Source organism: Pomacea canaliculata, linkage group LG10 (genome assembly GCF_003073045.1).
Source record: "Pomacea canaliculata isolate SZHN2017 linkage group LG10, ASM307304v1, whole genome shotgun sequence".
In the NCBI taxonomy this organism is placed as follows: domain Eukaryota; kingdom Metazoa; phylum Mollusca; class Gastropoda; order Architaenioglossa; family Ampullariidae; genus Pomacea; species Pomacea canaliculata.
This window is the reverse complement of record NC_037599.1, coordinates 8,034,542-8,046,680: the sequence shown is the minus strand read 5'-3', so window position 1 is coordinate 8,046,680 and position 12,139 is coordinate 8,034,542. Positions and strand designations below refer to the sequence as shown.

At 36.6% G+C, this 12,139-nt stretch overlaps 1 protein-coding gene across 1 annotated transcript in view; it reads left to right on the top strand.

Moving 5' to 3' along the window:
* The window catches only part of LOC112573675 (contactin-associated protein-like 5), a 51,301-nt gene extending 39,300 nt beyond the window's left edge, over window positions 1-12,001 (top strand). The window contains 7 exon segments of the mRNA XM_025254245.1: window positions 728-899; window positions 1,093-1,323; window positions 1,535-1,587; window positions 3,514-3,634; window positions 3,919-4,004; window positions 4,685-4,789; window positions 6,608-12,001. Coding sequence (XP_025110030.1) covers window positions 728-899; window positions 1,093-1,323; window positions 1,535-1,587; window positions 3,514-3,634; window positions 3,919-4,004; window positions 4,685-4,789; window positions 6,608-6,910 — 1,071 coding nt within the window. The 3' untranslated portion in view covers window positions 6,911-12,001.
* The last annotated feature ends 138 nt before the right edge of the window (window positions 12,002-12,139 follow it).

Genomic DNA, 12,139 nt, shown 5'->3' with positions numbered 1-12,139 from the left:
TTACATACACACACATATATGCACAAGCACACACCTTTTTTAAGGTAGTGTAAGGTCATGAAGGTTGTGGTGAGAAACACTTAAGCCACTATACTACAAGTTGCCCTGCATGCATTACGCTTAACATTATACCAGACCATGCAGTCTCTTTCTTATGGTCTGTGCTCAGTTCAAAATTCTGTTTTTAAACAGTTAATTCCATTCCACTCTCGGTATAACAAACCTACAAATAGCTTAAGCAGAAAGAGGCTGCTATCATGAATACACATAGATACAAGGCTACAGCCAGTGAGAGAGCCAAAAGTATGTTAATTAGGGTCCATATCCATGAACAATGACAACTTTATAGCTTTGATCTTTTACTCCATTCTTGCATCCCATGAATGGAAATGTGTTTACTCACTCAGAATTTGGGAAATAATCCTGCTTAGTCAGGTGAAAATATTTTGCACTTTAGCAGACATAAGTTTAGAATTTAAGAATGTCTTGTTAGTCATCTATCAGAAGCAGTGTACTGTTGGTTCTGGTTCCTATTTCAAATAACATGTTTTTTACCTGATTTCACAAGCCAAATTAAACAGTTAGGTCCTGTTTTTACTGTTCATTATTTTATGGTCATGTGAAATAATATTATTGATGTTGGTGTTTTGATGTTTGATTATTGCATGATTTGATTTCCAGAGAGGATATTTAAAAACCTAAATACTGCTTTCTCGTATTTTCTCAGAAGCTAACAATGCCTGCATGGGATGTTGGACCAGCAGAGGTGGTGACTTTAAGTCCACCAGTTGTGGTTCCACCAACACCAGTAACAACCTCTCACCCTTCCTTAGGGCATAATGAAACCAAAGCCCTGATTACTATGAGCTCAGGAACAAATGTTGATGGTGTAACAGTTGGTAAGTTATTTATGGGTGACCTTAAACTTAGGCTTCTAAGACTTGTTCTTGCATCACAACTGAAACATAGAGAGTACAGCTGTCTTGTGAAGCTAAGATCATTTTTTTAATAAGAAATTTTTAATCATAGAAACTTTATAAAATTGCAGTTGATAAAATTTATAGACATTTTCTTTCTTTCCTACCTTATCAGTTGTTGCAGTGTTGGTGATAGCAGGCATTCTTCTGCTAGCACTTGTGATTGTACTGCTTCTGCTGCGCAAGCGAAGGGGACATTATGATCTTAACAAGGAAGAAGACATAGAGCTTAAGCAGCCTCTCAATCATCATGATATAGTCCTTGTACCATCCAGCCCAGTTCCTCCTGATCATCTTGCTAAACTGGATGAGTTCAGCATGATAACAGCTATTTTAGGTCCAAAATGTAAGCAGCATTGTGTCATAAATGCAGAATGAATATCTTGTTGCAAAGACCTATTTGCATTTTCTGTTCAATTTATTGTGTCTTGAATGCAGGTAGTTCATTCTGTTTTGCATGCCATCATATTTTTATCTGGAATGGGGATGGTAGGGGGAGTGGTAAGTCAATACCATTTTAAAGAAAAAAAAAGTCTATTTGTGGATTTGTTTTACAGATACTACTGAGACTATTGCACCAAACCACAACAACAGGAATAGTGGAAGCTTTGTGAGTAATTTGGTTTCATATTTTTTTTTATCTAGCTTGTTTCATACATAAAATGAGAAATATACTTTGTGATACTTTCCTGAAAGGGAGATGCGTTGAAATACGGCAGTACTTCATGGACTTTCAGATTTGCAATTGTCACGACCTGACGTCGGACTTGCGCATTCTTTTACGAAAAACACGAGATCACTTCCAGGTTGGGACGTTTCTTTTACTGATACACATAAAGACATAAACAAGCATACACAGGAGAACAGCAGTTTCCACAATTGTTAACTTAAATCCACTGGTAGCTACGACAATCTGTCAATAACAAGGCACTGGTGAAGATACGTCTTAAAGAGCACCTTTCAAATCGCACGAAAGGTCCACGTGCACAAATATTCGGCAACACAAATCAAGGAGTAATTAGGGTGCATATGCACCACTACTTACTACTAATGTCCAACCCTACAAGTTCGCTTCTCACAGTGTCTCTGTCTTCTTAAACAGTTCAAACATGGGCTCTTACCCTGATCATTCTTCAAAGGAGTATGAATGACTCACGGTCCCCTCCACGTGGGTGACGATGGGTTCCTCAGTCCTTCGGCACCTGCTTCAGTGTAGTCAGGTCTCTGCTGACTTCCTTTCGGCGGCTCTTGTCCTCGCTCCTCCTGTAGAGTTGCTGAAGACAGGCCTTCTCTAGCTGTTTGGGATGGTGGGGGGGTTCCTCTACTCGGGCCACCATCATTCCAGTTGCAGGTGTCGTCGTCGTCGTCGCACCGACTCCGGCTGTCCAACCTCTAGCCGTCTCGAGCGGCGCCTCACTCCCAGCACACAGCTGTAGAGTTCACTTCTCCGCAGACAATCGCAGAGCTTCTTGGAGACTGCAGCGAGACTCTCTGGTCCCACTCGTTTCTTGTCTCACGACACACCTTGCTCCAGCTAGCAACTTCCAAAACAGCTTCTTCACGTTTACACACCGTCTGTGTTAATCCAAAGATCGCCCCCCTTAGGCTTTCAACTCTCGTCTATATATACACTCCTGTCACACCCCACTCGATCAGGGTGAGCACTTCATGCCTCGCTCACGAGGTCCACAACTCACGTGGTGCCCGAAATACACGTGGTGTCCAGCGACCCACGATTTCCAACAGGACAATCTCGCTCTCAACCTTCCATCCGTCCTCTCTTACACTGTTGACAATTACATGGCAGAGGGGCGACACACAGGGCGGGCTACTCCACCCTGCTCCCCTCCACCTCTTTCTACCATACCAGGTGAAGAAACACTGGAGGCACGGACTAGTCCGTGACAGCAATGTACAGCTTGCATCTGAAATATTAACAAACATAATAGCCATCCATGTGCAGTAGAAAATATATAAATGCATAGAATTGTCTTTTTTACTCTAAACAAACACCACAATAAAACAGTGACAATGATAACACATTGTAGGCCTACCAAATACCAGTGTCAGTAGCCCTTCTTGTTGAAGATATGTAAATAAATGATGCTTGAGTGGCTCATCTTCATCGTATTAACCCAGTCTCCTAAAAGTAAGAGAATTCATATCCAGCCAGAGAGACAATGACAGCTTCCTTTTTTTAATCAATCTTCAAATCTATTTAGGAAAAAACAGTCAAAGTTTATTTACTTAAGGTGACCAGATGTTTCGGGGGCGAAAGCGGGACACGTGCCGATGATGGTGTCGTCACCGTCAAAGAACGCCGAAAAAAGTGATTTATAAAGACAACCGGGACATTTGATGGACTTGCCAGAAAGCCAGAAAGCGGGACATTGGACGTCCCGCCCGATGAGTAGGGGGGGCCAAGAGGTCAAAAGCGGGACTGTCCCGCCTAAAGCGGGACGTCTGGTCACCTTAATTTACTTGTAGTTATTATGACAGAGGTGTAAAATGAGACAAATCTGCTTCTTTTCACTAGGGCAAAATGGAAGACTCCGACTACATCAACCCCATTTTCAACAAGAGAAAACAACGGCCAGCATCATCTATTTCAGAAGTTCTTGAAGAGCTGGAGAGAAGACAGCAAGCACAAAATCTTGGTACTATATTACTGTATCAGAGGATTATTTTAGTACTTCTTTAAACAAGCAAAAGCACAATGCTTAAACACTATATTACTCATTCATATGAATGATTGCTTAGTATGAGAACTGCAAAGAGGAAAACACTGCTTCTGCATTCTCTCAAGAATTTGTTAGATAAAATTTTAAAAAATCTTCAAATCTTATTACAATTTTGGATATCATTGTGAAAATAAAAGATTAATTTAAAAACACTGCTGTATCCTGTGTTTCATGTACTTTTTGGCTCTTGTTTTGGCCAGACTCTAAGGAGGAAATTTTGAGGCAACCCCGTGGAGAGGAAAACTCGCAATGGGATCCTCAGACTGATCGCGCTCCTCTAACTTATGTGAGTCTGATAGTCATGATCACATGAAATTTTGTTTTTGTTTCTTTTGGTCTTGTATATACGTTAAAACATTTGAAAGTGTAATGATGAAGTTTTCCTTCTCAGTACATTGAATTTAAGTTTTATGCTTTATGTAAAAACTTGGATGTTTTTTCATGTTTCTATAGTGTCTATGTCTGATGTTATTTTCTCTGTTGTAAGCATTCAGCACTGCTTAAACATTTTATTGTTGTAGAATGTATCACCAGTTGTTTGATGAGATGGCTGAATAGAATCTCAAGGGTGAAAGACCAGTGGCAAAATGTCGTGACCATGTTTGATTACATTCTGTTGTCAAGTGTTCAGTGTATTTGTGCATGTTGTTTATACGTCTCCCATTTTCATATTACTACATTTTTTTCATCTTATTAACCACTGCATTATCTGTGATTCTGGTTAACAACCACAAGACTTTCTTAAAACTTTTGTTGAGAAACTAAACATACAAACAACATGGATTGAATGTGGTTGCTGAACCAGTGCTTTTCCTGTGTTGACAGTTACTCAGAGCTGTGAAAGAATAGATGATTGTTTACCAGCACACAAATGAGTGATATGGTGTCTGCTTTAAATAGTTTGCATAGAACTGCATGTTTAGTCTTTGTATTAGCTGTGATGTTTTGTTTGTGCTTCTCTCATAGGCAGATATAACATTTTTCAACATTCCTCTTTTGGCACGTATTGTGGATGAAAACGAAGATTCACATGTTGGTAGCTTCCTGGAGAAAAATACTGATGAAAAAGAGGTTTGTATAACAACACTTTATAAGTCTTCAGATGAGCTTAAAGGGGTTAACAGGAATCCACAAGAAGAAAATAAATACTGAGTTTCAGTACAGTTGAGCTTTTGTGCATGTTTACATGATGCTTGAAGTAGTTTTTGCTTTAAACACATTAAAAATGAGAGACAGGGCGCAGTTTCATAGAATGTCAGATAAAATTCTAGGAAGTTCAAGGTTTTACTCAGAACAGAATTTTGAGTATTTAAAATTTCCATCCAAATGCTGATAGACTGTCTAGTTTCACTATAAAACTTGTAATTGTATTAAAATGCTACAAAAGAAAGTGCAGCGACTATAGGGATAAAATTCAGACACTTATATAAACATTCATAGTATAATCTACAAGCTATGCTCAAATTTGTGCAGCCGTATATATGTGCTCACCAAATAGATATTTGCTTGTATCAGCATTTGAATGTTTTGAAACATCATTTTCGATGTTAATTTTGAATGAGTTAATGTTGAATGTCAACAAATTAATGCTTTTGTGTTCAGCTTTTAATGCTCGTTAGTTATTTGGCATATAGGAGGAACTGCTGTGGATTGTCCTTGTATATCTTTTAATGTTCAGATGCTGACTCTATTTTTTAGTGGGGTGCAGTTTTTCTAATGAGTAAAACTGAGAATGCTATTTATCAGGATCTGGGTGAATACCCACTACATTTCTAAAGATCGATACACATCTACAAACAGCAACATGCATAGAAAGGGGTCAACAGCACAGACATCAGGATTATACATAGGTATGCAACAGCTAATGGAAGAGTGGCAGTATGTGTTAAAAAGGCTTTTCTGTAGACAACCTCACAAGTTGGACTATTTCAGTGCCTGCATGGTGGTTGTTGATGTTCTTGAAAACAGAAGAAGTGGGGGGTGGAGACTGAGGGGGTATTCATCTAGACTTGGGAAAGTGGTAGCTTGCACTGAGATTGCTGAGAAATTGCACCCCACTATATCTTTGAAGGATGCTATATCATCCTCAGTGAGTAGTTTTTATGTTACCAAAATAGTGCTTCTTACTGACTTCATACACATTCATACATTTCTAAGGTAGGCTGCATGTTTGAATAGCATGGCTGTGTTGTGTTCATACATCAGGTTTGCTTTGAGTTGGCATTATTGTTTATGCTTAGTGCTGCCATATCATGTAACATTGGCCTTTACTAGTCACTATGTATGTCTTACCATGGATGTGTATAGGTGGATTGCTGTTTGTCTGATCCGCTGTTTGTCTTGGCGAGCCATAACAAAGAATGTGACTAAACCGGAAGCTTTATTGTCTCATGCCTCGTTTAAGTAGTTAATCTGAAATGTGAATAAACCGGAAGCTTTGTCATCTCATGCCTCCTTTTAGCAGTTAACTGGAAAAAATCATCTGCCAGCAGTCCAGGAATATTAGTTCATGAAACTAACCATACCAACCCACTCAGTCTCTGGAAGAGTAGAGATTTCCATTGTCGGCATAATGCTTTGTTATTTCATGAAAGATTTTCAGTCTTTAATTTTTATTATTATTATTATTGATGCAGACTTATTCAATTTTATAAAGAAAGGGAGGCAAAATACAGAAATATAATTTTTTGAAATTTTAATACAATTTTTATGAATGGATTTTTCTTCCTCATGGTTTATGTCATTGGTGACTTTAGTTTGCTGCAGTCAGCAGCCAACATAAGCCAAAACAAAGAAGCAAATATTCCTGGATTCTTAATTAAAAATTAATGATACCATTATCGTTTTTTTAGATTAATTTTTCTGGTTTTTCTTCATTATTTTGGGCAGAAACCAGAAGACAATAGCCCGTCGGCTGATGAATCTCATGGCAACTACAATAGTTTGGTGGAAGGTAATGGGGACAGTGGCTATGAGGCAGAGTCTCGCCCTGAAATCACAGAAGAAGACTCTACACCAGATGTCAATGGCGATGATGATGATGATGAGGATGATGATGATGCAGATGAATTAAATGAATGTGATGACCTTTCACCTTCAAAGCTGTTAATTTCTAATGTTGACAATCAAGACTCACCCATATTATCTTCTCCTGACACACACATTTTGAAGGAAAACAGTCAGGAATCATAACATTTAAAAAAAAAAACTCACCCTGGATCCACCTACACAGTATTTCATGTCTTTTTGTGAAACCTATAGGAATCATTGGAACAAGGATATTTTGTTGGGAAACAAAAGATTGTATCTGTTTTCATTACATAATTTGTGTACTAGCAGTATTCAGATTATGAATTTTAAAGATGAACAGGTATAACAAGAGTAGGGAGGAAGGAGCCCTAAAGTTTGCATATTTGATATGCTGAGACATTCTTGGAGTGGTGGAGTGCCGGAGGACCTACAGTGTGCTCTCACATCACACAAAAATAATTGCTGCGTGATCTTGTTTGCCAAATGATTTTTTAAAAACCAAATTCTGATGTTTTGTGAAGTAAGTTGTATTGCGAGTGATTAAAAGGTACACCTTAAATACCAAACCTAGCATGAATGGAATTATAAAAAAAGAAGGGAAAATGGTATAAGAATGATAGAGACTGCAAGAGAACCAGTGGTTCATATGTTAGCATTCATTGTTACCCTGGGGTGCCTGGTATAGTTTGTGAAGTGTCCACTCTTGACAATTGTTGAACAGCCCTTTAAATATCTCTGAAAGGAAAAAGAAGATTGAAAGAGGGACAGGTGTGCATGATTCACATTCTTCCCTTTGATCTTCTGTGGTGAAGATGTCTGCCTGTAAGGTGGAAAATAATGGTATGTAGGTACTCAGAACTGTTGAGGACAAGCTTGCTTTCTTATTGAAAACCCTCCTGATTCGTTTCTGTGGACAGCTTTGCTGTTATTATGCCACAACAAATGGTGGTTTATGTTGTTATTGAGGCTAACATTACTGTTAATATATGTTGCACTTGTTGGCCCTTCACTGTAAGAGCCTTACAATAATCAAGAGAGAGAGAACTGCCAAACCCTGATACACGTGAGCTTGCAATTATAATTTCAAGACAAGGGAGCCGGTCCTGATTAATGTGACTCTGATACTTGTGTTTTTCATTTTCTCCTTGCAGAGATTCTCACTGACTTTGTGCCAAGAAAAATATGTTGATGTTCAATGCATTTAAGATGGTCACACTTTGGTTCCCTAATTTAATTAATCTAACAATTTTTCAAATGATAACTCTGTTTATTAAATTTCAAGTCTGGGACCAATGGTTGCTGTTGTAAGCTGTAATTCTCTGCTGCAGCACTGAGAACCTGAAACTGCAAATGTTTGCATGACATTACTTTGAAAGAGCTGATCCTTTCAAGGGTTAGGCGCTGCTACTATTTTTACTTTGTAGTACTGTGTTGCTGTTCCAGCCATAATATTTTTTAAAGCAGATAGTACCAAACCATGTATTCTTGCTGTTCATCACATTCATCAATTAATTCATTCCCTCTTGGAATCAGAACAACTGAGTATTAGAGGCAGAGTCAGTTGATGGCGAAGGCAAGGGAGAAATGGAAACATCATCTTAACTGCTTTGAGAATGTATCCAATACAATAAATAATTGTGCATTGGATAGAGAATGCATCCAAATACAGTAATAGAACATTCAGTGGATGGAGGAGAATGTATCCAGTATAGTAATTGAACCTGCAGTAGATGGACAATAGTGATTGTGCAAATGTGCATGAAGGTGTGAGTTTGCAAGGAGGCTCGTCCTGTTTGTACTTTCTTGCATGATAATTACCAGCAAAAGCCCTAAACAAATTTTTTCATGATGATGCATGTTGATTCCTGCATATATTTGCAAAATGAATTCAGCATTTTTATAGCCACACAAAGTAACAAGCACATTGTATTAGTTTCATTATTTAAAAGGCTAGAATCAATGCTGTTGTGGCTTGCAATTCTTCACTGCTGTTTATCTTAAACAATTGCTGTGATCTGGGATGTCTCCTTAAAGTTTTAGGAGAATCCAGTTTTGAGTTTGTAGAGTCATGTATACCTTGCAAATTTTCAGTGCATGCTAAACTGAAGAAAATATAGATTAGAGTGAAGGCAGTCTTCATCAAAGATGATTGTATCATGATGCATCTCTAACTTTTAAGATGGGGTGAGATTCTGCTTTCCTTGTAAAAAGTTTTAAATTGTGCTCCTCAATGTTAGCCCTATTTTATAATTATTGTTAGGCTTGGAACAATATAGGAATGCATTGTTTCATGGTTATTTATTGTGTATTATATAAAACAGCAAAACAACTTGCTTGTCTTTTGAAAGTCTTTTCTATTATTTATTAAGCTGGATCAAAACGTGTATGTTAAGATGCTGTTGAAAAATGCATGTTGGAAATGTTTTTATTCTACCCTTCAGTCCATGTAATTCAAGTGGTAGCAAGGTACGTACTGTTTCCTAATGATTTATGCATAGTGATACTGCCTTTTCCTCATAATTTATCCTTTTGTATGCATTTAGAATCCACCTTATTCATATTTAACAGTTTTTAGCAATTGTTTTATGTTGCTGTCTGTGATGTGATGTTGTGATGTGTCTATATACTTTAACTATTCTTATTAACCACCAGGAAGATGTTGATATTGGATGTACAAAGTTTTTAGCTGCTTCCTTATCTTGCAGTAATTTTTGCTATGTGTAAAACTGTTGCTGTAAAACTTAACAAAATTTTAAAACATGTCTTTTGGTTTGACTAGTGTGGTGATATCTAATTATTGTACAATTGATGACAAAGATTCAAAATACTTTTGAAAACTATGTAGCTTTGTGGATATATAACTTTTTTTAAAAATAGGTTTTTGATAGGAAAGAATCATTTTATATGTATCTGAAAACTCTTGTGGTAACCTGAAGTGCAATCTTGAAACTGGCTTATGGCATTTCTTATGGGGGAGATTTCAGCGGGATCCTGTTACTGTGGAATGTGGTTGATACAAAAGCCAAGTTTACATTTCTTGCCTGGAAACTGATGTTGTGCCTTGATCCTTATTTGCACCCTATTTGTAACTGAACTTAGTATAGGAGTGGAAGAATATGATATAGTGCTGCCTCTAAGTTGATTTTCTTTAGGACTTACTGTATTCTGTATATGCTAAATTTCATAAGAGAAAACTTCCTTTTTTATTTATGTTTAAAGAGCATTTTTTCTTATATTTATTGGATGTTTGTTGGTCGATCAAATTTTATGTTAGTAGTGAGGGAAAGCGGGTTGGGTATAGAGGGAACAATATGTATATAGGAGAGAGCAATAGAAAGATTTTACGCTCTTATGTACATCAGATGTTGATATCATTTCTTCTCTAAACTTCATGCTGACAAATATCTTAGTTTTACACAAGGCACAGGAGAAAAATTGGAATTTAAAAAAAAAAAATTTGGAATGGTTTATTTTGGTAGTACAAATGATACTGTCTTTGCTTGCTCGTGTGAAATATTGGACTAATTTGTGGCATGTTTAAAGCTTTCAGTTGGTACTAAAATCTGAAAATAGACAGCATTGTGTGAGACATAGTAGAGAAGTAAATCTGTGCAAGACATGTGAACAAGCTCTGTGTGTAGCTTAGTAGGCAATTTCAACAACTATAATTGAGCTATTAGGGCTTTTTTGTGCCAATCTTTACCTGATCATCCTAACTTTATTTCACTGGTATAGATGTTAGTTCCCCAGAATCCAGGGCAAAATACATTTGGTTTAGCTGAGATTTATGCACGATGCCAAGTGCTACCTGATTTACCTTCTATACTTAAACATTTCTTTACAAATGGCTGTTGGCTTCTTCTATCTGTATGAACTGTATGTGTTCTTGGCTCATTAACAAATCATGGCACACACAACTGTGCTGCTTTGTATTTTACTGAGCAGTATGGTCCACTGTATATATTGTTATGAATACACTTTTCTTGGATTTTGAGAAAGAACGTTTTTTGTTAATGTCCTGCCTTCCCCATTTTAGTTTTTAATGCAAATGAAGCCAGAATGTCTTTCAAAAACAAATTGATTTTAGAACTGCTTTCTACTCTATTCCCTCTTAAAAAGTGTAAGTTTTTATGAGATTTTATCCCTAATTAATTCAAGTCCTAGCTGTGCACCCCACTGAAAGACTAAAACAAATAAAATGAATGAAGCCTTGCTGAGCATATCTACAAAACCATATGCTTTTCATATGTTTGATGCTTTTTGATCTGAGAAAAAATTAAACACTTACTCATCAGCCTACCAACTATTATTCCATCAATAGCTCAACCTACGCAACTACTGTTATTTACACTGCTTAAATTCCTAAATTTGATTTTTTTAAATGTAGATCTCTTCTTCAGTCAAATCAAAGTATATTGTAGTTTTACATGGCTTCACCTGGTAATTCTTGATAACTCATACAAGATACATGAATTGTATGGCCAAAGAGTAAAGCAGCACATGTTGTAAAATGAAAGGCATTACATAATATGAAAATTATTGCATCAGTATTCAAACTAAACTGTGCAAGCTTACTCAATAACCCTGTTCATGTAAGTTTAGCTCTTTTGACACTGCTGCTGAACAGTCATTAAGTAAATCTTAATTATTGACCCATGTTTATGAACTTTTTTTTAAATAGGTGGTAGGGGAAAGTTACATATTTATAACATGCAAATATATTACCAATATAAAATATTTTTGTCGTGTCAGTATTTATGTAGACAGTTTAGACAGAGGTTTGAAAGAGGAAATAATGACCTTTTTTTATATATATCTGAAGCTGTTCATTAATCTTCAGTATTTAGAGCTAATGGGAAAGTCAAGTCTGGATACAAATAAAGCGAGAATTCTCAAAGTCTGTACAAACAGGTTTGAAAAGTTTACTCCTGTGGTGTTACAGTTTTTGTTATCATTTTCTTTTTGTCGTGTATATTTTATAAGTCTCCACAATTTACTTCTTTCCTTATCCCCAACTTACAGTATTCTGTATTTTGATTGATTTTTTTTTTTAAATGTTTGTCCATTTACATCTTGTAGAACAGGCATATTTGGTTTGTGAATATCAGGGATGCAATTAAAGCAGAACTCATTTGTGGTTGTGCATATTTTGTAAGTTATCTATGTTTTGCATCAAGTTATGTTGATTAAAGTTGTAATTTTCAGAAATTTGCAAAAGGAATTACTTCTTTTATACAGTTTAAATATAAAAAATGCCTTTTTGTACAAAGGTGAACCAGATGAGAGAGTAGCTTTTGGCTGTTGTTTATGGTTGCTGACTGCCCAAATCACTATGGCAGCAGTTGGTTTTTTTTTCTGTAAGCGTATAAGACTGTAAAAAAATGCCACCTA